Here is a 26976-nt window from a genome sequence, read left to right as displayed (position 1 = left end):
AGGTCAAGGCTATAAGGTAAAGACGAATAGGCTTGGTTTCTTTGCTCTTCAAAAGGGGAGTGATCTAATACAGGTCCTTAAACTATGAAATGTTTTGATAGAGTAGACAGAGTGCATGCTTCCATGATCACAATCATCTCTGCTCCAGGACATCACTGCAGGAGTTCCTCAGGGTAGTGTCCTAGGCTCAACCATCTTCAGTTGCTTCATCAATGACCTTCCTTCCATCATAAGGTCAGAAGTGGGGATATTCGCTGATGATTGCACAATGTTCAGCACCATTCACAACTCCTCAGATACTGAAGCAGTCCATGCCCAAATGGAAAAAGACCTGGACAATGTCCAGGCTTGGGCTGACAAGTGGAAAGTAAAATTCATGCCACACAAGTGCCAGGCAATAGCCATCTACAACAAGAGAGAATCTAACCTCACTCCATGACATTCAATGGCAACACCATTGCTGAATCTCCCACTATTAACATTCAGGGGGGTTACTACTGACCAGAAGCTGAACTGGACTAGCCATATAAATACTATGGCTACAAGAGCAGGTCAGAGACTAGGAATACTGCAGCGAGTAACTCACCTCCTGACTCGCCACATCCTTTCCACCATCTACAAGGCGCAAGTCAGGAGTGTGATGGAATACTCTCCACTTGCCTGGATGAGTGCAGCTCCAACAACACTCGAGAAGTTTGACACCATCCTGAACAAAGCAACCCACTTGACTGGCACCCCATCCACAAACATTCACTCCCTCCACCACCGACACACAGTGGCAGCAGTGTGTACCATCTACAAGATGCATTGCAGAAACTCACCAAGCCTCCATAGATCGCACCTTCCAAACCCACGACCACTACCATCTAGAAGGACAAGGGCAGCAGACACATGGAAACACCACCACCTGGAAGTTCCCCTCCAAGCCACTCTATCCTGATTTGGAAATATATTTCCATTCCTTTACTGTCACTGGGTCAAAATCCTGGAACTCCCTCCTTAACAGTATTGTGGGTTCAAGGTAGTAGCTCACCACCACCTTCTCAAGGGCAATTAAGGATGGGCAATAAATGTAGACCTAGCCAACGATGCCCACATCCCATGATGAATAAAGAAAACTCGTGAGTCACCGCACATGCCATGCTCAAGTCCTACTAAAGATACTTGGCCATGAAAAATAATTTAAAGGTACCATGTACTTAAATGAACACGTTGCGCACCTAAAAAAAAGACAAACCTTGTTTGCTACAGCAGGGAGCAGCTGAGGTTAGCAGCATAGGCGCAACAAAGAGAAGCGTATGAGGGAGAAGAAAATAAATTAAGGGTTATGCTGATAGCATTAGATGAGGAAGGGAGGTTTGAGTGGAGCGTGGACTGTTTGAGTCAAAAGGCCTGATTTCGTGCTGTGTATTTTATGTAATTCTATGTAACATACCAAGTAATTTTGATGATAACTGTTTCTTTGATAAATGGAATAAAATGTCATTTTTAAAAAAATTATCCATAGCCATATTTGAGAGTTGCTTTTTGTGTCAAGGTTCTTCCCATGCATTAAAGTGACAGAGTCAACAGTTCAGGTTATAGAAAAACATTTACTTGCCAATGTGGGAGTGCTCGACAGTGGTGGATCAGTTTCAATTTGTTAATATTTTGTAGAAAAAGAACTAACTGTTCAACTTGTGGTGCCTTTATCAGTCACTATGAAATTAGGAAATGGTATAAGGGAACAAAACAAAGTATTCCTCTACTGCTTTAAAGGCTGCATCTCAGGAAGTCTGCACTGCAAATTGTACGCTCTGTCATGTTCCCACTAATGACAGTGCAGCGGGTTTTGACCTGCTCCATTTCTCACCTCAGTGTTTCCCAGCAGTCTGAGAACGACTGCTTTATTGCAAAATTCCATTTGCTTGTGCAATGTTTTTAATCAGCATTGATTGTTCTCCAAATTGCTTGCATTACTCAGGAATATTACGTGAAACAAACCTGAAGTTTACCCCATAATCTGCACTTGTCACATCCGACACAGTCCATTATGAGAGAGATGTTCTTAAAATGGAGCCTGAATTCCTCCTATAAAAAAGGATTAAAAATCACAATTCATCACTTGCATTTAACTTTGTATAAGATTGATTTCAGTTAGCACAGGTTGAGCAGGCACTATGAAACATATAACATAGGGTGTATTTCCTTCAATCTTCAATTTCTTGGTCATTGCAAGTTGGAGATGCATGTATTTCAGTAGGATCTTAAATCACCATTAGATTTCTGTTGAGTGCCATTCTCTGAGCCTTGTCTTTATTTTCCTTTCATTTCAGTCAGGCACTCAAGAGTCCAACTGCCACTGTACACTGCGTCATGCGCAGCAGGGTGCAAAAAGAGATTCTCTTCCATTCAATGTCTCTTCTCCAATTCAGCAACAGTGCCTCTGTTTGATTGCTTGCTGAAGGTTCTTGAAATTAATCCTTGTGTGGATTGTTTAGAATGGGACTAAAGATAGAGCAATTGGCAACAGCAACATTTATTAGCACCTTTAAACTGAAAAAGGTCCCAAAGAGTCATCAGATAAAAATTGACATCAAGCCAAAGGAGGCGATAACGGGGGGTGTAAATAAAGCATGGTCAAAGAGCTGGATGTGAAAGGAGGAAATAAAAGTGAATAGATGGAGAAGTTGAGAGTGAAGTCCAGAGTTAAGGGCCCAAAGTGCTCAAGGCAAAGATGGGGACATGCAGTAAATCAACAGATATAAAAATATAGAGGTGACTGAAGGGTCAAAATGGGGTTGGAAGTGGGAAGGAGAATACGGGTGCTGAAGGATCCAAAGGAAGTAGTTGGAGTTAATTATGGGAGTAGAGAGTTAAAGCAAGATGGCAGAATGATGCAGCTGTGAACACCAAAAAGAGTTTATATGGAGGGAAAGTTTGAGAGAGAGGATGAGGGGAGCAGAGATGGAAACCGGATTCACAGAGGATGAGGAGCTCCTCGGTGCAGAGGTCAAGAGAAGGTATGTCAAAGAGAAACTCGGTGGATCTTGGGGTGGGCAGACAATGGATATATTAAGGACAAAGGTCAGAGGGGTGGAACAAGGTGAGGTGCTCAAAGACAGGAAAAGTAACAGAGTAGCAAGGGGAAAGACCAACCCAAGATTTGGTGATGTGGGCCACAGCAAGAGTTTGAGCTGGGCAGGTGATGGAAGCTATAGTCAGGAAGGGAGGCTCAGAAAGAAGCTGTGGGCTTATCCAAGGGGGAATCCAAGCTTGAGATGGTGGCAGGAGGACAGGCGTAAAGAACTGGGTGAGGAATTGAGAGAGAGAGAAAAATATCCCTGTACAATCAGACAAGCACAGCTCAATTATGGTAACATTTCTATGGAAACCAAAATGCAAGAACAATACACCAAGAGGGAAACGCTGAAAAAAAAGAGAATTGAAGTAGGTCATTTTGGCCCTTTTGAGCTTTGGCTGATCTACCTCAACTCCGCCTTGCAGCACACACTATATCCTATGGTACCCAAAAATCGATCAACGACCTTCTTGAATATATTTAACAATTGAGAAAAGGATGGATGATCTAACTTTCAATCAATCACACAAAACTTTATCACGTGCATTAGCTCAAAGAAACCTGAATTATTTTGTATTATTAATATTCTTACACAAAATACTATGCCAACACTTTACCTTCAGTGTTTTAGCCTCTTTCTTGTTGCCTGCAAACATGGACTTCTCATCAAAATGCATAGGAAATGACCTATTACAAAGGAAAATGGTTTACAGGATTCAGAATAAATACGAGATGCTAATTTGAATTCAAATACTTACACCCAAATTTTGAACATGCAGGTCTATCAAGTGGAGAAAATCTGCTTTAATCTACCATCTTTTCAAATGTGCAATGAAAACAATACCATTTATACTCTAGAATTTTTTTTTAAAAATTACAATATCGCATTTTTAAGCTTTATGCATTACACGATATGTTAAATAGAAAACTTTTGGAAGTCCAAATATAAACACAATAATGCTGAATCAAATTTCAAAAGCACTGCAGTAATTTCTTCTTTATTCTTTCATAGGGTGTGGGCATCACTAGCAAGGTCAGCATTTGTAGCCCATCCCTAATTGCCCTTGAACTGAGTGGCTTGGTAGGCCATTTCAGAGAGCATTTAAGAGTCAACCACAGTGTTGTGGGTCTGGAGTCACAAGTAGGTCAGACCAGGTAAGGATGGCAGATTTCCTTCCCTAAAGGACATTCGTGTACTGAGCCTAGTTTTCGATTCTAGATTTATTAATTGAATTTAAATTCTATCAGCTGCACTGGTGGGATTTGAACACATGCTCCCCACAGAATTAGCTTGAGCCTCTGAATAAGTAGCCAGTGATATTAAATGCTTCAATGTCCGCAACTGCTCATCCACTAACCTTTCCCTTAGTCTATTTTCCTAGCCTGCTTTAGACAACTTTCTTCATACCTATAATTGCCCTTATTTAAGCTGAGGATACTTGTTTGAGACCCAAGTTGCTCGATCTCAAACTGAATTTGAATTGCTACCCCCGGAGGATCCTCAACTACGATGTCTCTTATTAATCCCGTCTCATTACACATTACTAGATATAAAATAGCCTGTTCCCGAGTAGGTTCTGCAACGTATTGCTCTAAGAAACAATCCCTGATGTGCTCTACAAATTCATCTTCCATGTTACCCCTGCCGATCTGATTTTTTCCGGTCAACATGCAGATTAAAATCACCCATGACAATTATAGCGCTGTTCTTACACGCCTCCATTATTTCCCGATTTATACTTTGTCCTACAGTGAGGCAACTCTTCAGGGGCCTATGGATGACTCCCACCTGTGACTTCCTCCCTTTGCTATTCCTTATTTCCACCCAAACTGATTCCACGTCACAATCTATTGCACCTATATCACTAACCACTACTGCACTGATACTTTCCTTTATTAACAAAGCTACCCCACCTCCTTTACCTTTTTTGCCTATTTTTCCAGAACGTCAAATAACCTCGAATATTCAGATCCCAGTCTTGGTCATCCTGCAACTACGTTACTGTAATAACTATCAAGTCATATTCATTTATTTCTATTTGTGCCATCAACTCATCTATTTTGTTACAAATGCTGCATGCATTCAGATAAAGAGCCTTAAGCTTTAACTTTTTACCATTATTACTCACTCTGCTTCTAATTTCTGCTGCACTCTTCTGATTATATTTTCTGCCCCTTCCTGTCACACTTTGATTATCATTTGCCTCTTCATTACTCTACACCTCTGCTCTCTCGTTTCCTTTTGATTTTTTAAACTTCCCTTCAATTGAACCTTACCCCCCACTAATTAGTTTAAAGTCCTATCTACAACCCTAGTTATACGATTCGCCAGGACACTAGTCCCAGGATGGTTCAAATGAAGCCCATCCCAACGGAACTGCTCTCTCCTACCCCAGTACTGGTGCCAGCGCCCCATGAATCAGAACTCATTTCTCCCACACCAATCTTTGAGCCACGCATTTATCTCTCCAATCTTATTTACCCTACGCCAATTTGCACGTGGCTCAGGTAGTAATCCAGAGATTACCACCTTTGTGGTTCTGCTTTTTAATTTAGCCCCGAGCTGCTCATAGCCCCTCAGCAGAACCTTTTTCCTAGTCCTACCCATGTCGTTGGTACCGACGTGGACCATGACAACTGGATCCTTCCCCTCCCACTTCAAGTTCCTCTCCAGCCCAGAGGAGATGTTCTTAAACTTGGCACCAGGTAGACAACACAGCCTTCGGGACTCTGTCTTTGCTGCAGAGAACAGTATCTATTCCCTTAACTATGCTATCCCCCATTACTATTACATTTCTCTTTTCTCCCCCCACTTGAATAGCGCTCTGTACCACGGTGCTGTGGGTCAGTTCACTCATCCTCCCTGCAGTTTGTGCCCTCATCCACACCGGGAGCAAGAACATTGTACCTATTGGATACCCATATCTGCCTCACTCGCAGTCACACCCTCATGTCCCTGACCACGGTCCGAATTTGTTGTCATTAATCTAAGGGGTGTGACTGTCTCCTGAAACAGTGTCCAGATAACCCTCCCCCTCCCTGATGTGTCACGGTGTCCGCAGCTCGGATTCCAGCTCAATAACTCTGAGCTGAAGTTCCTCGAGCAGCCAACACTTGCTGCAGATGTGGTCACTGTGGATCGCACTGGCTTTGCACCATTGGATCAGCCTAGCTACAGGATTGGCATATATATAAAAAAATACATTTACTACATTAACAGCATATAATGACTACAATGTTCAGACAAGGGGTATATAATTGGGAGCATGTGCCATGCATGTGCATGCACTGGATGTAAATACTTGAGTGGTTGAGGTGGAGAAAGTGATCTTGGTGGTGCATAGCTTGAGAGATTTAGGCTCAACTCAGGATCAAATACAATTTAAGAATATGAAGGTGAAGGAGAACGATGGAATCAGTAACACTAGCACGACTCTGTGGAACGGCCCAAAGATATTGGCTATTCTAAGCTGGGCAAATGCAGATGGTCAGTCATCAATTAAAGTATCTAATCATAGGCAAAGAACCACCTGCAATATCTTCTCTTCCTGATCTCACTCTGGTGTCCAAGGTTTTCCCTTGGCCTCCTATTTCTCATCCATGGGGTGACAACATTTGAAAACAGTTTCAGCTTCCACATGTTCTCTCAACTCCCAGCTTTACCTCACCATCACCTCTCCAAATTGTCTCCAAATTAACACTGCCTGTGAATGAGCAGAAGTCTCACCCCTGTTATTTTGGAAGACAAAAACCATTGCCTTTGAACCCCTTGACAAACATTTTCCAATAACCAACCCCAGCCTCCCCCAGACAAGTGTCTGGGGCTGAAGCAGGCTGTTCGGAACCTTGGCATCATATTTGACCAAGTAAGCAGAAGACCACATATCCAGGACATCACTAAGATGGTTTATTTCCGCCTCTGTAACATCACTTGACTCCATCCGTACTTCACTGATCTGCTGCTGTAAGCTCTACACTTAACTATTCCAATATATTCCTGGCCGACCTCCCACATTCTACCCTTCGAATACTTAGTCATCCAAAACTGCTGCTTGTATCCTAACTTGCACCAAATCTGGTTCACCCATCACCCTTAATGCTTGCTGATCTACACTGGCTCCCAGTTAAGCAAAGCCTCCATTTAAAAATTTTCATCCTTGTACGCAAATAACTCCATGGCTTCATTCCTCCCCATCCCTGTAATCTCTACTAGCCCTCCAATTTGTGCTCCTCTAATTCTGGCCCTTTGAGCATCCCTGATTTTAATTGGTCCTCTACTGGTGGCCATGCCATCAGCTGCCTGGGCCCCAAGTTGTGGAATTCCCTTGCTAAACCTCTCCAACTTCTCTACCTTGCTTTCTCCCTTTAAGATGCTCCTTAAAACCTACCTCTTGGACAAAGCTTTCAGTCATCTGCCCTAATATATCCTTATTTCAGTTGTTATTGCTATTGTGCATACCCTTCGAATAAGGAGAGGGAGGTAAAATATTGCTTCCAAAGACTGAACCATTTGCACACAATTTATTTGCCGATGAACAACGTGCACACTGCTTTCAGAAGATAGAAAGGAGAATTTTACCAAAGGGATGAAAGATAGCAAGGATCCTGGAAGGGATGGGAAAGTCTTTAAGGCAGGAAGGAACAAAGATGTCTCTTGGTGGATTGAAGGCTGGAGGATAGGAAGTTAGGAGTTTAGGAGCTTGTTGAATAGGGAGCTGAGGGATAGCTTTTCTCCTAAAAAAGAGGGAAGGCATCAAACATAGAGGTGCTTGAAGCAAGCAGCACACCTATGTTAAAGGAAAGAAGGAACTGTGAAAGTCACAGCTCAGACATGCCCTGGCCTCTTGGATAAGTGCGCAGCATACAAGAGATGCTGAAAGGGTGGTGGTAGAGGAATAAGGTGCCAGGTCAAAGGACCTGAAGAGAGCCATGCCACCAACACCAAGTTTTGGTAAGGTCCCAGAGACTGATGGACTGATCTAGGTTGTGGATAATGTGCACCTTATTTCCAAGGAAGCATACATTTTTAAGAGGGTAATGTGGAATAGCAGGAAACTCAGAGTTGGTCAATTGGTAGGAACATAGTGGTTTGGTGTCAATTTTTGTCTGATTATTGGTTGCTATGAAAAACCTTGGGGCATTTTACTATGATTAAGGCTCTATATAAATGCAAGTTGTTGTTATTTACTGGTTCATTCCCAGAGGAGCAAACCTTTGGTTTCATCTAACTGCATAGAATTTTACAGCACAAAACAAGTCATTCAGCCCAAAAGGTCTATGCTGGTGTTTCTGCTTCTCATAATAGGATTTCAATTTACTCTCAGAAATACTACAATTCAAGTCTTATTAGCTGAGATTATTGGAAGACATTTAAGTCCCAGCTGTACGAGATCATTGATCACAGCCTGCAAAGAGCATATGCAGTCACACAACTACTAAATTTGATAAATCAATTACCAAAGTAAAGTTGGTAACTGAGGACAGGATACATATTAGCCACCAATTTCATCAGCCACTTGCTGTGGGATGGCAACATGGGGCAGAAATTTTTGCTAAATGGGCAGGCATGTGCCCAACCCGCTCGAGCGTAAAATGACGTGTGTTGACGTCGGTCGAGCTCGATAGTTCAGTCGGCGCGCGCACGCTGGAGCCTGCAGCGCGCCCGCCAACAATTAAAAGGCCTGTTAAGGCCATTAAATAATCAATTAACCTAAATTTTTCACTGCCCATCCAACCTAATGGTTGGCAGGCAGGTGAAAAGGCCATGCGGCTTTTGCATTTTTTTGGAAACCTCATTCACGGGCGGGATGAGGTTTACAAAAGCAAATAAAAATACCCACCCTCTTTCCGATCCCCCTTTTCCCAGTAATTTATCTTTTTTAATATATTTTTCTTTTCCCACCCATTTCCATTATTTTTAAAATATATTTCCATCCATTGTTTCATCTCCACCTTTTAGCCTATTTCGATCCCTTGCCCCCACCCCACCCCCAGCTAGAGCTATCTGTTACTTGCTCATCCTGCTTTCTACCCTTAATGTCCCCATTAGCACATTCCTTAGCTAACATCACCACCGTCAAAACCCCTTTGTCCTTTTGTCCATGACATCTTTGGCAATCTCTTCTTTGCCTCCACCTATCACTGGCCCTCTATCCAGCTCGACCTGTCCCACCCCCCTCAAACAGCTTATATTTCACCTCATTTCTCTATTTCCTCAGTTCTGATGGAGTCATATGGACTCGAAACGTTAACTGTATTTCTCTCCGCAGATGCTGTCAGACCTGCTGAGTTTTTCCAGCTATTTTTATTTTTATTTCAGATTTCCAGCATCTGCAGTATTTTGCTTTTATCTTAGTGTTTAATTGACTGCAACTTCTCTTCCAGGAATGCCTACCTTGAAGAAGTACTGCTCTTCTCTTCCACAGGATTTCCGCTGGTCTTTTTTGCCCTGTTCACCTTCACTGCTTTCCATTTCTCTCTTGGTGTGTGACAAGGTGTTTACTAAAACTCGCTTTCACAGCCATATTTCCTTCCTCAGTGACTGTCTCTGGCTCCGACCTACCCCACGTGGATTCCAACTGAAGTTCCGTCCCTCATGTTTAGAACCCACCCAGGATTACAGGCATCTCCGGGACATACAGCGCTCCTCGGACTGCTGTTCTCGTCGCATCCTGAGATCCACAGTCAGTGCCATGCGCTGCCATATGAACACACTCGACCTCACCCTCCGGCAGCACCGACTCACGCCATCTCTAAGCTGTCCTTCCCCCAGTTTCATTTTATTCTTCGTCTCATCCAACGCCTCAACAAGAAACTGTGTCTCTTTCAGGTGCAAAGGAACGCAAGCTCCAACAACTCATCGACATCAACGCCCACCCAGGATCCTCCACCCCTGCCCATCTCTCTGACCCCATCCCGGCTTCCAATCCCAGCCCCGGCCGTGTACTCACCATACCCCTTGACCTTCCCCTCTCTGATGCTGAACATTCAGTGCTCAGCAAAGGATTCAGTTTAATACGCTTACGCCCTCACCTCAATGAATTTCGGGCTCGGCACGATGCTGAACTCATCTTCCGCCGCCTTCGTCTCCGTGCTCACTTCTTTGGGCAACAGTCCTCTCCCTGTTCAATGGATCCTTTTACCCGCCTCCAATATTCTCCCTCCACCTGGACCTCTTCCTCTGGATTCTTATCTGCTCTTGATCTTTTCATTGAGAACTGTCGGCGTGACATCAGTTGTCTCAATTTCTCTGCTCCTCTCACCCACTCTAACTTGTCTCCCTGAACTTGCTGCACTCCATTCTCTCAGGTCCAACCCTGACTTTGCCATCAAACCTGCTGACAAGGGTGGTGCTATTGTCTGGCGCACTGACCTCTACTTCGCAGAGGCTAAGCGTCAACTCACAGACACTTCCTCCTACCTCCCCTTGGATCATGACCCCATCACTGAACATCAAGCCATTGTTTCCAGGACTGTCACTGACCTCATCTCCTCTGGAGATCTTCCCTTCACAGCTTCCAACCTCAGTCTCCCAACCTTGGACAGCCCGCTTCTAACTCCTCCCCAAAATCCACAAACAGAACTGTCCCAGCAGACCAATCGTGTCAGCCTGTTCCTGCCCCACGGGACTCATTTCTTGCTATCTTGACTCCATTCTCTCTCCCCTTGTCCAGTCTCTTCCCACCTATATCCGCGATTCCTCTGATGCCCGACATATCAACAATTTCCAGTTCTCTGGCCCCAACCGCCTCTTCACCATGGACGTCCAATCCCTCTACATCTCCATCCCCCGCCGGGATGGTCTGAGGGCCCTCCACTTCTTCCTCGAACAGAGGCCCGAACAATCCCCATTCACCACTATTCTCCTCCGTCTGGCTGAACTTGTTATCTCACTGAACAATTTCTCCTTAAACTTGTCTCACTTCCTCCAAATAAAAGGTGTGGCTATGGGTACCCGCATGGGCCCCAGTTATGCTTGTCTCTTTATGGGGTATGTGGAACATTCCTTGTTCCAACCTTACTCAGGCCCCCTCCCACAACTCTTTCTTCGGTACATCGATGACTGCTTTGGTGCCACTTCATGCTCTCGTCTGGACCTGGAAAAATTTATTAACTTTGCTTCCAATTTCCACCCATCATTTTCACATGGTCCATCTCTGACACTTCCCTTCCCTTCCTTGACGTTTGTCTCAATTTCTGGTGATAGACTGTCCACCAATATTCATTACAAGCCTACCGACTCCCACAGCTACCTCGACTACAGCTCCTCACACCCCGCTTCCTGTAAGGACTCCATCCCATTCTCTCAGTTCCTTCGCCTCATCTGTTTTGATGATGCCACTTTCCAAAACAGTTCCTCTGACATGTCTTCCTTCTTCCTTAACCGAGGTTTTCCACCCACGGTGGTTGACAGAGCCCTCAACCGTATCTGGCCCATCTCCCGCGCATCCGCCCTCACACCTTTCTCTCCCTCCCAGAACCATAATAGGGTCCCCCTTGTCCTCACTTATCACCCCACCAGCTTCCGCATTCAAAGGATCATCCTCCGCCATTTCTGCCAACTCCAGCATGATGCCACCACCAAACACATATTCCCTTCACCCCCCCCAGCAGCATTCCGCAGGAATCGTTCCCTCCGGGACACCCTGGTCCATTCCTCCATCACCCCCTACACCTCAACCCCCTCCCACGGAACCTTCCCATGCAACCGCAGAAGGTGCAACACCTGCCACCGTTACTTCCCCCCCTCCTCACTGTCCAAGGGCCCAAACACTCCTTTCAAGTGAAGCAGCAATTCACTTGCTCTTCCCTCAATTTAGTCTACTGCATTCGCTGCTCCCAATGCAGTCTCCTCTGCATTAGAGAGACCAAACGCAGACTGGGTGACCGCTTTGCGGAACACCTTCGGTCTGTCCGCAAGCATGACCCAGACCTCCCTGTTGCTTGCCATTTCAACACACCACCCTGCTCTTATGCCCACATGTCCATCCTATGTCTGCTGCAATGTTCCAGTGAAGCTCAACGCAAACTGGAGGGACAGCACCTCCTCTTCCGACTAGGCACTTTACAGCCTGCCGGACTTAACATAGAGTTCAACAACATCAGATCATAAACTCTCTCATCCATCCCCATTCCCTTTCCGATCCCCCTTTTTCCAACAATTTATCTTTTTTAATGTATTTTTCTTTTCCCATCCATTTCCATTATTTTTAAATGTATTTCCATCCATTGTTTCATCTCCACCTTTTAGCCTATTTAGATCCCTTCCCCCCACCCCACTAGGGTTGTTACTTGCTCGTCCTGCTTTCTACCCTTAATGTCCCCATTAGCACATTCCTTAGTTAATATCACCACCGTCAACACCCCTTTGCCCTTTTTTTCATGACATCTTTGGCAATCTCTTCTTTGCCTCCACCTATCACTGGCCCTCTATCCAGCTCTACCTGTCCCACCCCCTCAGTCAGCTTATATTTCACCCCATTTCCCTATTTCCTCAGTTCTGATGAAGAGTCATACGGACTCGAAATGTTAACCGTATTTCTCTCCGCAGATGCTGTCAGGCCTGCTGAGTTTTTCCAGCTATTTTTATTTTTGTTTCAGATTTCCAGCGTCTGCAGTATTTTGCTTTTATTTTAAGATAAAAATAAGTTTTACAGTTGATTTAATAACATGTCCCTGCTCATGTGACAGAGTCACATGAGGGGACATTTTATTACATTTTTATTCTTTTTTTTAAAACAGCGCTTCATCTCCCTGTGGCAGCTCTATGTCTCAGGGAGATTATGAAATGCTCACTCGCGTGCATGCGCAAAATTCACGCTCAGTCCGCTCGGCCTCCTTTCCCCACCCGCACAGGCAGCGCCGAGCGCTGCCGCTCATGTTTCACACTGTGGGGGCCTTAATTGGCTTGCCAGTGTGAAATCGCTGTCCGGTGCCGATCCCGGGCGGCAGTCGGTTTCCTGACCGCCCCCACCGAGCCTGCCCGCCAAGGGCAAAATTTTGCCCATGGAGATCAACAAATGCCTGCGACTTCTTTTATTTCCATACTTTGCAAAGCTGAGTTTTAAAATGATGGTTAAAAATTAAATAATTTTGCACAATCATTCTTGTGTCACATCTATTGTTTAAGTATTTTTCTTACTTGGTTTCCTTGAGAACCTCCAGCAGCTGTTGTTTAGTAATTGCATCTTCTGTTGCATTTCCAGTGTACAAGTCGACAATTGCACGTTCAAAATACAGAGCTACTTTGGACAAAGCTCTCAGTTGAATTAAGTACAAAAAATAAAGGTTTTTCAACCTTCTTGGACCTTCTCCTTTTGTTTCAGTCGGATGAAACCGAGATTGGAATTCTTCTAAATTTGGTCCCCATCTAGTTCTTCCCCATCCATCTGAAACAACAGGTCAGATAATTGGTAAAGTGATAGAACGATCTATTTTGCTAAAATGAGAACACTGGTAATACCTAGATAAAAAGGTGATTGCTACGGGTTAATTAATGCACATAATTTTGTAGTGCATGAAGACAGTGACCGTCTGGTAAGGTGCAACATATATTCACTACGCAGCATGCCACAGTCTTCAATCCAGCAGCCCATGCTCAATTAAGAGGCACAGTTTGCATCAGTAATAGTTATTGGTCTTCCAGTTGTAAGAAAGCACTGTGGCGAGGCTGAAGAGTTATCCATTAATGTTATTGTGGGAATTCTCGAACGTGTATTACTTTTCCAAAATACATGATTAGAAGTTATCATTGTTAAATTCACATTTAAAGCACAAACAGTAGATGGTTAACTTTTTAACTTCAGCAGTTGGACAGTTATCTGGCGAAGCACAGCGGATTTCACAGTGGGCTAACAGTCCACTTTGCCAGATTACTGACCATGTCGTGAAAGTGAGCTATTTTGAATAACTTTTTCTGTTTTCACAATATATTTAAAAAATCCTTGCAACATGCTATTCATCCAAAAACAGACTGAAGTATCACCAGTTCATGGAGGAGGTTGTGGCTGCATTTGCCATCTAATTGGTCTTGTGAGAAAAAAGAAATAGATTTGTCCCCATTGACCAGAAACGGAACTATACTAGCCATATAAATACTGTGGCTACAAGAGCATGTCAGAGGCTAGGGATCTTGCGATGAGTAACTCACCTCCTGACTCCCCAAAGCCTGTCCACCATCTACAAGGCACAAGTCAGGAGTGTGATGGAATACTCCCCACTTGCCTGAATGAATGCAGCTCCCACAACACTCAAGAAGCTTGACACCGTCCAGGACAAAGCAGCCCACTTGATTGGCACCCCATCCACAAACATTCACTCCCTCCACCACTGACGCACAGTAGCAGCAGTGCGTACCATCCACAAGATGCATTACAGGAATTCACCAAGGCTTCTCCGACAGCACCTCCCAAACCCATGACCACTGCCATCTAGAAGGGCAATGGCAGCGAGCACCACCACCTGGAAGTTCCCCTCCAAGTCACTCACCATCTTGACTTTGAAATATATCACTGTTCCTGCGTCTAAATCCTGGAACTCCCTTCCCAACAGCACTGTGGGTAGACCTGCACCACATGGACTGCAGGGGTTCAAGGAGGCAGCTCAGCACCACCTTCTCAAGGGCAACTAGGGGTGAGCAATGAATGCTGGCCCAACCAGCGAAACCCACATCCCGTTAATGAATAAAACAAAAACTTCCCTCTGCTTTCTCTTTTTAAAAGCTTTGCAAGGTTATTGGGAACCAAACCCACAAAGAGGGACAATATAGCATGATTTTGCCTGTTTGCTGAATAACTTGCCCAAATGAACAGGGAAAAAAAAAATAAAGAATCTACATTTTTGGAACTTACTTCAAGATAAAGGATAATCAAATAATTTAAATAAATTAGTCCTGTAGAAGGTTTGTTTGGTAAACTTCCAACTGGATATGAAATGCTGGCAGTCTATCTATCCAACAAGCCGAGTTAGGAACATAGGAGCCATAGTAGATATAGTAGGCCATTCGGCCCCTCGAGTCTGCCCCACCGTTCAATTAGATCATAACTGATGGCTCTACTTGAATGTCCATTTTCCCTACACGATCCCCATAACGCTGGAGATCTTTAATGTCCAGAAATCTATCATCTAACATCCAGAAATCTATCATCTATGTCTTGAATATACTCAACGACTGAGCCTCCACAGCCCACTGCAGTAAAGAATCCCAAAGGTTCACCACCCTCTGATGAAAAAAATTCCTCCTCTCAGTCTTAAATGGCCTACATCTTATTCTGAGACTGCGTCCCCTGGTTCTCGATGCCCCCAGCCAGGGGAAGCACCCTTCCTCCATCTATCCTGTCGGGCTCTTGAGCGAATTTTGTACACTTCAATGAGGTCACTTCTTATTCTTCGAAACTCTAGAGAACACAGGCCCAGTCTCCTCAAAGGACAATCCCACCATCCCTGAAATCAGTCTGGTGAATCTTCGTTGCGCTCCCTCTATGGCAAGTATATCCTTCCTGTGATAAGGAGACCAAAACTGTATACAATACTCCAGATGTGATCTCACCAAGGCTCTATACAACTGCAGCAAGGCTTTCATGCTCCTGTACTTAAATTCTCTTGCAATAAAGGCTAACATGCCATTTGCCACCTTAATTGCTTGTTGAACCTGCATGTTCATAAATCACTGAAAGCAAACAAGGACACCCAGGTCCCTTTTGGACGTCAACACTTCCCAGTCTCTCACCATTTAAGAGATACTCTGCATTTGTTTTTCCTTGAAGCCTCTTTGCATCCTCCTCACAACTCACATTCCCACCAAGTTTCGTGTCATCAAACTTGGAAATATTACATTTGGTCCCCACATCCAAATCATTGATATAGATTGCGAATAGCTAGGGCCCAAACACTAATCCTTGTGCCCCGATCACAACCCGTCATCCAGAGAATGACCCATTTATTCCTACTCTGTTTCTGTCTGTTAACCAACCCTCAATCCATGCCAATATATTATCCCCAATCCCATCTGCTCTAATTTTGGTTACTAACCTCTTGCATGGGAGCTTATCAAAAGCCTTAAAATCCAAATATAGATCCACTGGTTTCACCTTATCTATTCTGCTGGTTACATCCTCAAAAAACTGCAACAGGTTTGTCAAACACGATTTCCCTATCATAAATCCATTCTGCCCAAACCTACCGTTATTTTCTAATTACCTAGTTATCACTGTAGCTATTATAGATCTAGCTTTTTCCCTACCACTGATGTCAGACTAAAGGTCTATACATCCTGCTTTCTCTTTCCCATCTTTCTTAAATAATGGGGTCACATTTGCAACCTTCCAATCTGCAGGGAGTGTTCCAGAATCTAAGAATTTTGGAAGGCGGCCACCAACACATTCACTATCTCTACAGCCACCTCTTTCAAAACTCTGGGACATAGGTCATCAGGTCCAGGGGATGTATCAACTTTTGGTCCCATTAATTTCTCCAGTACTACTTGTTTTTTAAGCTAATACTGATTTCCTTCAGGTCTTTAATCTCACTAGTTCCTTGGTTGTCTAGTATTTCAGGGAGGTTTTTGTATTCTCCTCCATGAAAACAGAAACCAAATATCTGTTTAGTTTCTCTGCCATTTCCTTATTCTCCATTATAAATTCTCCTGTCTTTTCCTGTATTGGGCCCATTTTTGTCTTTACTAATCTTATTTTTTTTTTTTACATACCTATAGAAGCTTTTACAGTCTATTTTTATGTTCCTTGTTAGTTTACTTTTATATTCTATTTTCTCTTTTTTTTCCAGTTTCTTGGTTCTCCTTTGCTGAATTCTAAAATGCTTCCAATCCCCAGGCTTACTACTTTATTTTAAGCAACTTTATAAACCTCTTCCCTTAGCTTCTCATTAGCCATGGTTGGATCACTTCTCCTGCTGGGTGTTTTTTTAAAAAATAGATCTAGCATTTTCCCTCCTACTGATGTCAGGCTGAAGGTCTATACATCCCACTTTCTCTTTCCCTCCTTTCTCAAATAATGGGGTTTCTTAAAGGAATGTAAATTTGTTGTAGACCATGTATTAATTCTTTAAACGCTAGCCATTGCCTGTCCACCTTCATACCTTTCAATGTAGTTTCCCAATCTACCATAGCCAACTTGCCCCTCATACCTTCGTAGTTTCCTATGTTTTGATTTGGATCCTAGTTTCAGACTGAATTTCATCACTGTCAAACTTAATGTAAAATTCTATCATATTATGGTCAGTCTTCTCTAAAAACTCCTTTATAAGGAGATCATTAATAAACCCTTTGTCATTGCACAATTTTAGATCTAAAATAGCTCATTTTCTAATTGGTTCCTCAACATACTGTTCTAGAAAGCATCATTTATACATTCTAGGAATTCATCCTCCACAGCATTGGTGCCAATTAGGTTTACCCAGTCTGTAAACAGATTGAAGTTCCCCCATTATTATTATGTTACCCTTGTTACATGTACTTCTAATTTCCTGATTTATACCATGCCCTACATTACCACTGCTATTGGGAGCCTGTTAGCAACTCCTGCTAATGTACCACTAATCCACAAACAGGACTGTCCCGGCATACCGTCGTGTCATCCTGTTCCTGTTCCACGGAACTCATTTCTTCCTATCTCGACTCCATTCTTTCTCCCCTTGTCCAGTCTCTTCCCACCTACATCCGCGATTCCTCTGGTGCCCTATGTCATATCAACAATTTCCCGTTCCCTGGCCCTAACTGCTTCCTCTTCACCATTCTTCCAATCCCTCTACACCTCCATCCCCCACCAGGTTGGCCTGAGGGCGCTCGCTTCTTCTTTGAACAGAGGTCCGAACAATCCCCATCCACCACCAATCTCCTCTGTCTGGCTGAACTTGTTCTCTCACTGAACAATTTCTCCTTAAACTTGTCTCACTTCCTTCAAATAAATGGTGTGGCTACGGGTACCCACACGGGCCCCAGTTATGTCCGTCTCTTTATTGGGACGTGGAACATTCCTTGTTCCAGTCTTACTCAGGCCCCCTCCCACAACTCTTTCTTTGATACAGCGATGACTGTTTTGGTGCCACTTCATGCTCTCGTCTGGACTTGGGGGAAAAAGTATCAATTTTGCTTTCAATTTCCACCCCTTCATCACCTTTACATGGTCCATCTCCGACACTTCCATTCCCTTCCTTGACTTCTCTGTCTCCATTTCTGGTGATAAGACTGTCCACCAATATACATTACAATCTCACTGACTCCCACAGCTATCTTGGCTACAGCTCCTCATACCCCACTTCCTGTAAGGATTCCATCTCATTCTCAGTTTCTTCAGCTCCGTCGCATCTGTTCTGATGATGCCACTTTCCAAAATGGTGCTTCTGACATGTCTTCCTTTTTCCTTAACTGAGGTTTCCCCCCCACTGTGGCTGATAGGGCCCTCAACCGTGCCTGACCCATCTCCCGCGCCTTTGCCCTCACACCTTCCTCTCCCTCTCAGAACCATGAAGGGGTCCCCTTGTCCTCACTTTTCACCCCACCAGCCTCCGCATTCAAAGGATCATCTTCTGCCATTTTCACCAACTCCAGCATGACGCCACCACCAAACACATCATCCCTTCACACCACCCCCCATTGGCATTCCGTAGGAACCGTTCCCTCCAGGACACCCTGGTCCACTCCTCCATGACCCCCAACACCTCATTCCCCTCCCACAGCACCTTCCCATGCAATTGCAGAAGGTGCAACACCTGCCCCTTTACCTCCTCACCGTCCAAGGGCCCAAACACTCCTTGCAGGGGAATCAGCACTTCACTTGTACCTCCTTCAATTTGGTCTACTGCATTCGCTGCTCCCAATGCGGTCTCCTCTACATTGGAAGACGCAGACTGGGTAATCGCTTTGCGGAACACCTTTGGGGTGACCCAAACGTTCCTGTTGTTTGCCATTTCAACACACCATGCTGCTCTCATGCCCACATGTCCGTCCTTGGCCTGCTGCAATGTTCCAGTGAAGCCCAACAAAAACTGGAGGAACAGCACCTCATCTTCCTAATAGGCACTTTACAGTCTTCTGGACTTAACACTGAGTTCAACAACTTCAGACCAAAAACTGTCTCCTCCATCCTCACCCCTTTTTTCAGTATACATTTTAATTTTTATCCACTTATTTTTATTTATTATTTTATCCCACCTTTTATCCTATTTTCGATCTTTCCCCCCCCGCCATTAGGGCCATCTGTCTCTTGTTCATGTTGTTCTTTCCAGGGTGCTTACCCTTGTCCTGCTATTACCACATTCTGCTTTCTGACCTTAATGCCACCGTCAGCACCTCCTTTAGCCAGTACCACTACCATTAACACTCCTTTGTCCATGACATCTTTGCCAATCTCTTTGTCTCCACCTAACACTGGCCTTCTATCCAACTTTACCTGCTCCAACTCCCTTAAACAGTATAAATTTCATCACATTTTTACTTCTCTTTTGCTCAGAAGATTCATATGGACTCGAAAGTCTTTCTTTCCACAGATGCTGTTAGACCTGCTGAGTTTTTCCAGCATTTTCTGTTTTTGTTTCCTACCAATGTTTATTGTCGCTTGCTGCTTCTTAGCTCCAACCAAACAGATTCCACAGTTTGATCTTCTGATCTAAGATCCTTTCTCACTAATCCCATCCTTTATTAACAGCACAACTCCACCTCTTCCTTTTTCTCTATCCTTACCAAATGTCAAATACCCTTGAACATTAAGTTCCCAACCTTGGTCATCTTGCAGCCACGTCTCTGTAATGGCAATTAGGTCATATCTGTTTACTTCTATTGCACTGTCAATTCATCTACCTTATTGCAAACGCTACATGCATTCAGATAGTGTCCTTAACTCTGTCTTTTTATTATTTTTGCAACCTTAAACCTTATCTGCTGACACATTAAGTTTTTATGCTCTGTCCCTTCATGCCACACTCTTACCGCCATTGCCCTTATTGCTACGTTGCTCTTTTGCCTTCTCTCTAATTTATCACATCCTCTTAAACTTGATCCCTCATCCCACTATTTAGTTGAAAGCCCTCTCTACTGCCCTAATTATACAACCTGCCAGAACACTGGTTCCAGCATAGTTCCAATGAAGACTGTCCCAACAATACAGCTCCCACTTTCCTCAGTATTGGTACCAGCGTCCATGGAATCAAAACCCATTTCTCCCACACCAATCTATGAGTCACGCATTTAACTCTGATCTGATTTACCCTACGCCAATTTTCTTGTGGCTCAGGTAATAATACAGAGATGATTATCTTTGAGGTCCTGCTTTTTAATTTTGCCTCTGGCTGGTCATACTCTCTAAGCAGAACCCCTTTCTTGGTTCCACCTACGTTGTTGGTAGGTATGCGGATCACAACCACTGACCCCTCCCCCTCCCACTGCAATTCTGCTTGCTTCTCCAGTCCAGAGCAGATGTGCTCAACCCTAGCACTGGGCAGGCAACACAGCCTTCTGGACTCCTGCTCCTTGCTCTCAGCTGCAGAGAACCGTGCCTATCCCTCTGACTATACTGTCCCCTACCACAGTGGCATGGTAATGTTTCCTCATCCACCTTGCAGCTTTCGCTTTCATTCATACAGGCTGCAAGAACCTCGAGCCTGTTGGACAATTGCAAAGGCTAAGGCTCCTCCATTTCTACCTTCTCGATCCCCTTACTTGCTTCATTCGCAGTCACACCCTCCTGTCCCTGACGATTGACCAAATCAGAAGTCCACAACATAAGGGGTGTGGCTGCCTCCTGGAACAAAGCATCCAGGTAACATTCCCCTTCCCTAATGTGTCGCAGTGCCCGCAGCTCTGCCTCCAGTTCAATGACTCTGAGGTGAAGCTCCTGGAGTTGCAGACACTTACAAGAGATGCGTTTGCCCTGGATCACACTGAGGTCCAGAAGTTCCCACATTCGACAGTCACAACACATCACCCACCTTGCCATCCTTATTGTGTCTTAAGTAATTAATTAGTTTCTTAAATTTTTAAGTGAAATCAATGCCTCTTCTCAGCGCCACTTTCTGTACTAATTTAAACTTTAGTAATCCAATAAATCTTACCACTTAATAAAATAAATAATGGACTCACGACGTTCTTACTTCCCTTCTGCTAATGTTTCTTAATTAATTACAAAGAGCTACTTAAGAATTATTTTTAAAAATGTTTTTCTAAAATCTTAACTCTATACACATACACCCCAACAGCAGTTCCTCGCTAACCAACTTAGTTTTCCTGTAAACCTTACAAATATATATAAATCCTATTAATACTTAGTACTACAAGTAAGGTGTATTAAGCCTTACTTTGAAAAAAGATCAGGCACACCAGTTTAATGCCTAGTTTAGATAGCCTGATGAGTACTTCCCATCACCTACCTGCTTCCCTGTGATGTCACAACTTGATTTTTTTTCGGGTTCTGACTGGTTCCTGTTACAATTTAACCCCTGCTGCTGCTTTCACGGATTCTCATACTTGTGTGTGTCCTTACTCAAAACCCATATATGTACTTCTTGCATGGGTTATAAGATAGCATAGATCAAACACAAGTACCAGGTTCATTCCTCTTTCCCTAATCCTTGGTGCTGAGGTCTGTGCCACTGCTATTCTGCTATACCAGTTGAAATCAACTAATAGCACAGAATGAGGTTTTAAATAAAATTCCTCCTCGATTTATATGGCTCAGCTATAGGATAACCTGGCTGAGTTATTCAAGCCTTCACTTATCCAAAGCAATTGTTGCAATTTTTTCTCCTTTCCATTTCCCCATTTGAAGATACACAGGCAAGCTGTTGCTCTTGAACTAATGAGGAGGAAGAACTGCAGGTGTTAATTTTCCTTGTGTCAGTATATGAAAATGCCTAGCTCCCATGTCCCACCAGAGGTAAAATATGACACAGAATTTGCATCTTAATATTTTAGCTCACATGGTGAAACATACTGCACTTTAACCAGTAAATAGTTCTCTGGCCTGAATGAAATATTCCAATTTTTTAAATGAAGGAATTATTTGTACATACCATCAAGGAGATACTTTGCACTGAGGTGTAGATTGATACTAGCATGGAGCCCAGAAATCAACCTGTAAAATACTCTCTTTTCAAGGCATAGACCTACAAACACGAAAATTCACAATCAGTAAAATCAGAGTAGTACTAACTTATTTTACTGCACAGAAAAATATAATATTTTACTTACAGAATATACAAATCTACCTTCACATTAAGCTGCAAGGCTTCTGATATTTCTTCATGAACTAGCTTAGGGGAGTTCTTTAAAAAAATTAAAGTTGCAGATCAGAATTATCCATATCTTTCAACCTTTTCATTAACTCCAGTATCTGCAACCAATTTCTTTAAGAAAAAGACCTCTCCAGAAATCCCACTTAAGATTCCTTAACCCACTTATTCCCTATTAAGGGACACCAAAGAACATTACTGTTGCTAACTCTACTAACATTAGAAAACTTCCACTGTAGCTTTGACAAATAATCACAAGCACAAACTTAGCTTTTTGTCCAATTTGAATTATAAATTAGAAGCTTGGGCTCTTCAATGGAGGCAATGGTGTCTTAACTAGTGAGGTGATGTCTCAATCTTGCAGGTTACAAAAAAACCATGTTATTTCAACATCAGCTTAAGACTTTATCTGATAAATAGAAAACCTTACATTATGAATTGTTTTATATGATAAATATTACTGATGTTCACTTATAAAGGCTGAATGATACATAATGATGGCAAGTGTTCAATGTTTCATAGGTATTTGAGTAGAGGTTTAAATCAAAAATCTTTGGATCCCTTCTGAATATTGGTATTAAGACAGTGACTATCTCAAGGCTATTCAGAAAATACAAGGGTCCTGCACAAATTGTAAAGCCCCTATGAAGATTCCTTGCAGGCTTGTTACAACTAATCTATTGTGAAGTCCCAGGGGTTTAAAACTAGTGGCACTGAACTATCTGAAATTTATTTTGAACTGAATCCATCAACAAAGTCTTTGAACTTATAATAATTAACAGAATGTAATTTGTTTTTGTCTTCGTCATCTGTTCCATTACATTAAGAATTCGTGATCATAAAAGATATGGTTGCCGTCAGACTTGAGCACCTACTGAACCATGGAAGCTCAGTGCTAGATATGGGTGGATTAGGAAACCACTCAAAAATGTTGGCTGCATTACTTTATTTACATTTCCATCATGCTAGTCAAACAACTCAATTAGGCTGTTCCAGGTAGCTTTAACTTAATAGATTTTTCAAACGTTGCATACACGTATTCAGTTATTACCTTCCAACCACTTGTAGAAAGGCTCGCCTGTGGACATAAAAATAAATCACTATTTATGGTAAAAGATATGAAACATGCTACCAGTCAACATAACCGAAACATAAAGGAATTATTCCACTCATTTTTTCCCTCCTCTCCTAAAGGTACAAACTCATACTGGAGCTTGTATCATTTGCATCAGAAGCTCCTTGGAAGCTTACCAAAAAGGTCATGGTTATTTGCAAGGCAAAACAAAGTTCAGGCAGGCTGACGCTGTGGGACATTACAGCTGAGTTTAAAGCTGTTCTCATTGAATGTACACGTATATGTATCTTGCAGCAAAAGCCACTGAACAACAACCAATAGTAGGAACCCTAATTTTCCAATCCCTAAATCAGAGACACTGAGATCAGTTGTAACATCACTACTGCCACCCAAGCTGAGATTAGCTAACTTAGCACAATTCAGCGATTGAACCAGCAATTTTCCTGGTCCGTACAGCTTTTTACATCAATTAGAGCGCATTTACCCAAGCCATCAGGGTAGTCCTGTAAGACAAATTTATATGACTCCTTTGGAAGCAGTCAAGGGAGCACAATAAGCATGTTTGTTTCATTAATATTGCAGTGCTGTACACCAGAGTCAGCATATACAAATAAAGATAACCCGTTTGAATAAATTCCTTGTTCTAGTTCAGATTTTTTTTTACTTCAGTTGAGGACAACTTTTACCTATAAATAGAATATATTGATAAATAAATTGTAGGAAAATTTACAAAGTATAATTAAATTCCATCCATTACAGGTGAAACTTTTTCACGTTGCATTTTGTTAAAAAATGCAAAGGACATTCATTTCAAATGCCTAAAGGGGATGTTACATTTATAGGATAACAAATGTTTCATTTCAGCGCACTATGAAAATTGAATTCTGAATAATTTTTCTGATTGAAACTCATTTAGGGCAATTAATTTTACCGACCTTAAAAGGTATATACTTCTCTTTTAAAAAATGGACAAAAAAGTGGTTTCCATTACAAGCCAAATTGCAGAAGTCGCATCAACAAATTAGTTCACACGTATTTGTATCCATCTCATCTGCTCTTACCCTCGTCGTTTCCTAAAAAAAGAAAATGTTATTTTTAAAAATAAAATTCAGATCAATTAAAACTAATTTTAATATTTGCAAAAAGTAAATCAATATACAACAATTAAAACATTAGCATGGGTATATGCATGGAGTTAGACTGGCTTAGTTTGTACCTGGTTACCTCTCTTTAGGAGGCTGTGGGCTTCAGTCTCATTCTGACTTCAGACTGCAATCTAGGTTGGCCTTCCAGTGCAACACTGAATGTATACTACAATATTACAGGAGCCATTAAACAAAGGCTTGTCTACCGGTCCCAGGGATTTAGGGAACAATACCAGTCCCATGCTACTATTTGAAGAACATGAAATTCGCCCAGTGTTTTTTTTTAACCCATTCATGGGATGCGGGTGTCGCTGGCTAGGCCGGTGTTTATTGCCTATCCCTAATTGTCCTTAAGGTGGTGGTGATGAGCTGCCTCTTGAACAGTTGCAGTCCATGTGCTGTAGGTACACCCACAGTGCTGTTAGGGAGGATGTTTCAGGATTTTGACCCAGTGACAGTGAAGGAACAGTGATATATTTCTAAATCAGGATGGTGAGTGGCTTGGAGGGAACTTGCAGGTTCCCACCTACCTGCTACCCTAGAGACCTTCTAGATGGTAGTGGTCATGGGTTTGGCAGGTGCTAAGGAGGCTTGGTGAGTTCCTGCATTGCATCTTGTAGATGGTGCGCCACTGTGCATTGGTGGTGGAGGGAGTGAATTTTTGTGGATGGGGTGCCAATCAAGCGGGTTGCTTTGCCCTGGATGGTGTCGAGCTTCTTGAGTGTTGTTGGAGCTACACTCATCCAGGCACTTGCCTGGATGAGTGCAGGGTATTTCATCACACTCCTGACTTGTGCCTTGTAGATGGTGGACAGGCTTTGGGGAGTCAGGAAGCGAGTTACTCCACAGGATTCTTAGCCTCTAACCTGCTCTTGTAATCACAGTATTTATATGGCTAGTCCAGTTCAGTTTCTAGTCAATGGTAACCCTCAGGATATTGATCGTGGGGGAATTCAGCGATGGTAATGCCACTGAATGTCAAGGGGCGATTGTTCGATTCTCTCGATGGAGATGGTCATTGCCTGGCTCTCGTGTGGTGTAAATATTGCTTGCCACTTGTCAGCTCAAGCCTGGATACTGTCCAGGTCTCGTTGCGGCCAATTATTCTTCCCTTGAGATTATGGAAAACAGATTAGCTGATCGTTCATCTCATTGCCATTTGTGGGGTCTTGCTGCATGAAAAACAACTGTCATGCTTACCAGTGCACTTCCAAGCAAGTTAGTTAATGTGAAATACTTTGACACACAGGGTGGAATCGCCCCAGATTTGCACTAAATGCAGTAGGAGGCATGAAAAAAGACGTTTTACCCACTGGCCGCAATGGCGGATTTTCGCGCCGTACCATCCCCTTCCTGCCTCAAATTATGCAGTCACGGGAAACACGGTGGATCGCTGGCAGCCAGCCTCCAATTTTCCCACGACACCGTTACCTCGCCGATTCCCCACTCCAGGCGCCATATTTAAACTGCAGCTGCGCACAGAGTTCTCAATGCTTGCAGCCAAGGACTGCTCTGGTGAAGGAATGGCCCCAAAAGCCAAGAGGATTGTAGCCCCCCGATTCAGTGACGCATCCCCTGGGGCGCTTTTTGGATGCCAAGGAGGTCCGCCGCGATGTCCCCTACCCCACTCTGGCCACAGGAAACCCATCAGGCTCACCACTCTGGCTTTGGAGGTGGTGGCAGAGGTGGTCAGTGGCAATGCTGCACACAAGAGGTCGGCATCCACTACAGAAAAAGGAGGAATGATCTCATTCGTGCCACCAGGATAAGTCAACCATCTCATCACTCAACTCACACACTCAAGCCCATCACATTCACTGGTGTCTCACTCTCCACCAGCTCAAGGGACATCACCACTCGCTCTCTCACATGCATCGTCACAACTCCAAATGGCCTCTTCTCTGGAAATCGCCTCCTCAGCCCGACCATGGCTTCACTCAGTCACACATGACTGGCATCCTTCTCATTTGGCCTAGCATGCGCTTTGCTCACACTCTCTCCATCTGTCTTTATGCAGGATCACGCACAATCAATGGGAAAGGTCCCAGACCGGGGATAGAGTGCCGGACATCAAGGTCCTCACACCGTTCGAGAGTCGCACGTTGGAGCTGGCTGGAGAGGATGTGGACTGCTGCTGCGGCAGCGGCGAGGTCAACTGCAAACATCCCCACGAGAATCCTGCACCACATCGTCCCTCTGTCATCACTACTCTGACTGTTGTTTGTGTAATGTGGCTACCAAGCACCAATAATCTCCACTTTCTCTCCTAGGCACATCTGTGACGTCACCCTCAGGCAACCTTGACCCTGACCCCAGCACTGAGAGCACCTTGAATGAGGACCCCGAGGGCAGCACCATTGAAGACCCATCACTGTGCTCACCCACACGCTCTACCAGAGCAGCAACACACACCTCGGTGGGACCTAGATGTAGAACAGCCTTGGGATAACAATCTG

General features: G+C 43.6%; 1 protein-coding gene across 1 annotated transcript in view; it reads right to left on the bottom strand.

Moving 5' to 3' along the window:
• The window catches only part of LOC144680710 (ERO1-like protein beta), an 86795-nt gene that overhangs the window by 11248 nt on the left and 48571 nt on the right, over positions 1-26976 (bottom strand). The window contains exons 9-14 of the mRNA XM_078541981.1: positions 24437-24448; positions 23352-23378; positions 22082-22174; positions 13203-13449; positions 3679-3748; positions 1984-2070 (exon numbers count right to left, since the gene is read on the bottom strand). Coding sequence (XP_078398107.1) covers positions 1984-2070; positions 3679-3748; positions 13203-13449; positions 22082-22174; positions 23352-23378; positions 24437-24448 — 536 coding nt within the window. The remainder of the gene's footprint in view (positions 1-1983; positions 2071-3678; positions 3749-13202; positions 13450-22081; positions 22175-23351; positions 23379-24436; positions 24449-26976) is intronic.

The sequence above is a fragment of the Cetorhinus maximus genome, chromosome 5, assembly GCF_964194155.1.
Source record: "Cetorhinus maximus chromosome 5, sCetMax3.hap1.1, whole genome shotgun sequence".
NCBI lineage: Eukaryota > Metazoa > Chordata > Chondrichthyes > Lamniformes > Cetorhinidae > Cetorhinus > Cetorhinus maximus.
Note: the sequence above shows the minus strand (reverse complement) of the source record. Positions and strands in the feature narration are given on the sequence as shown.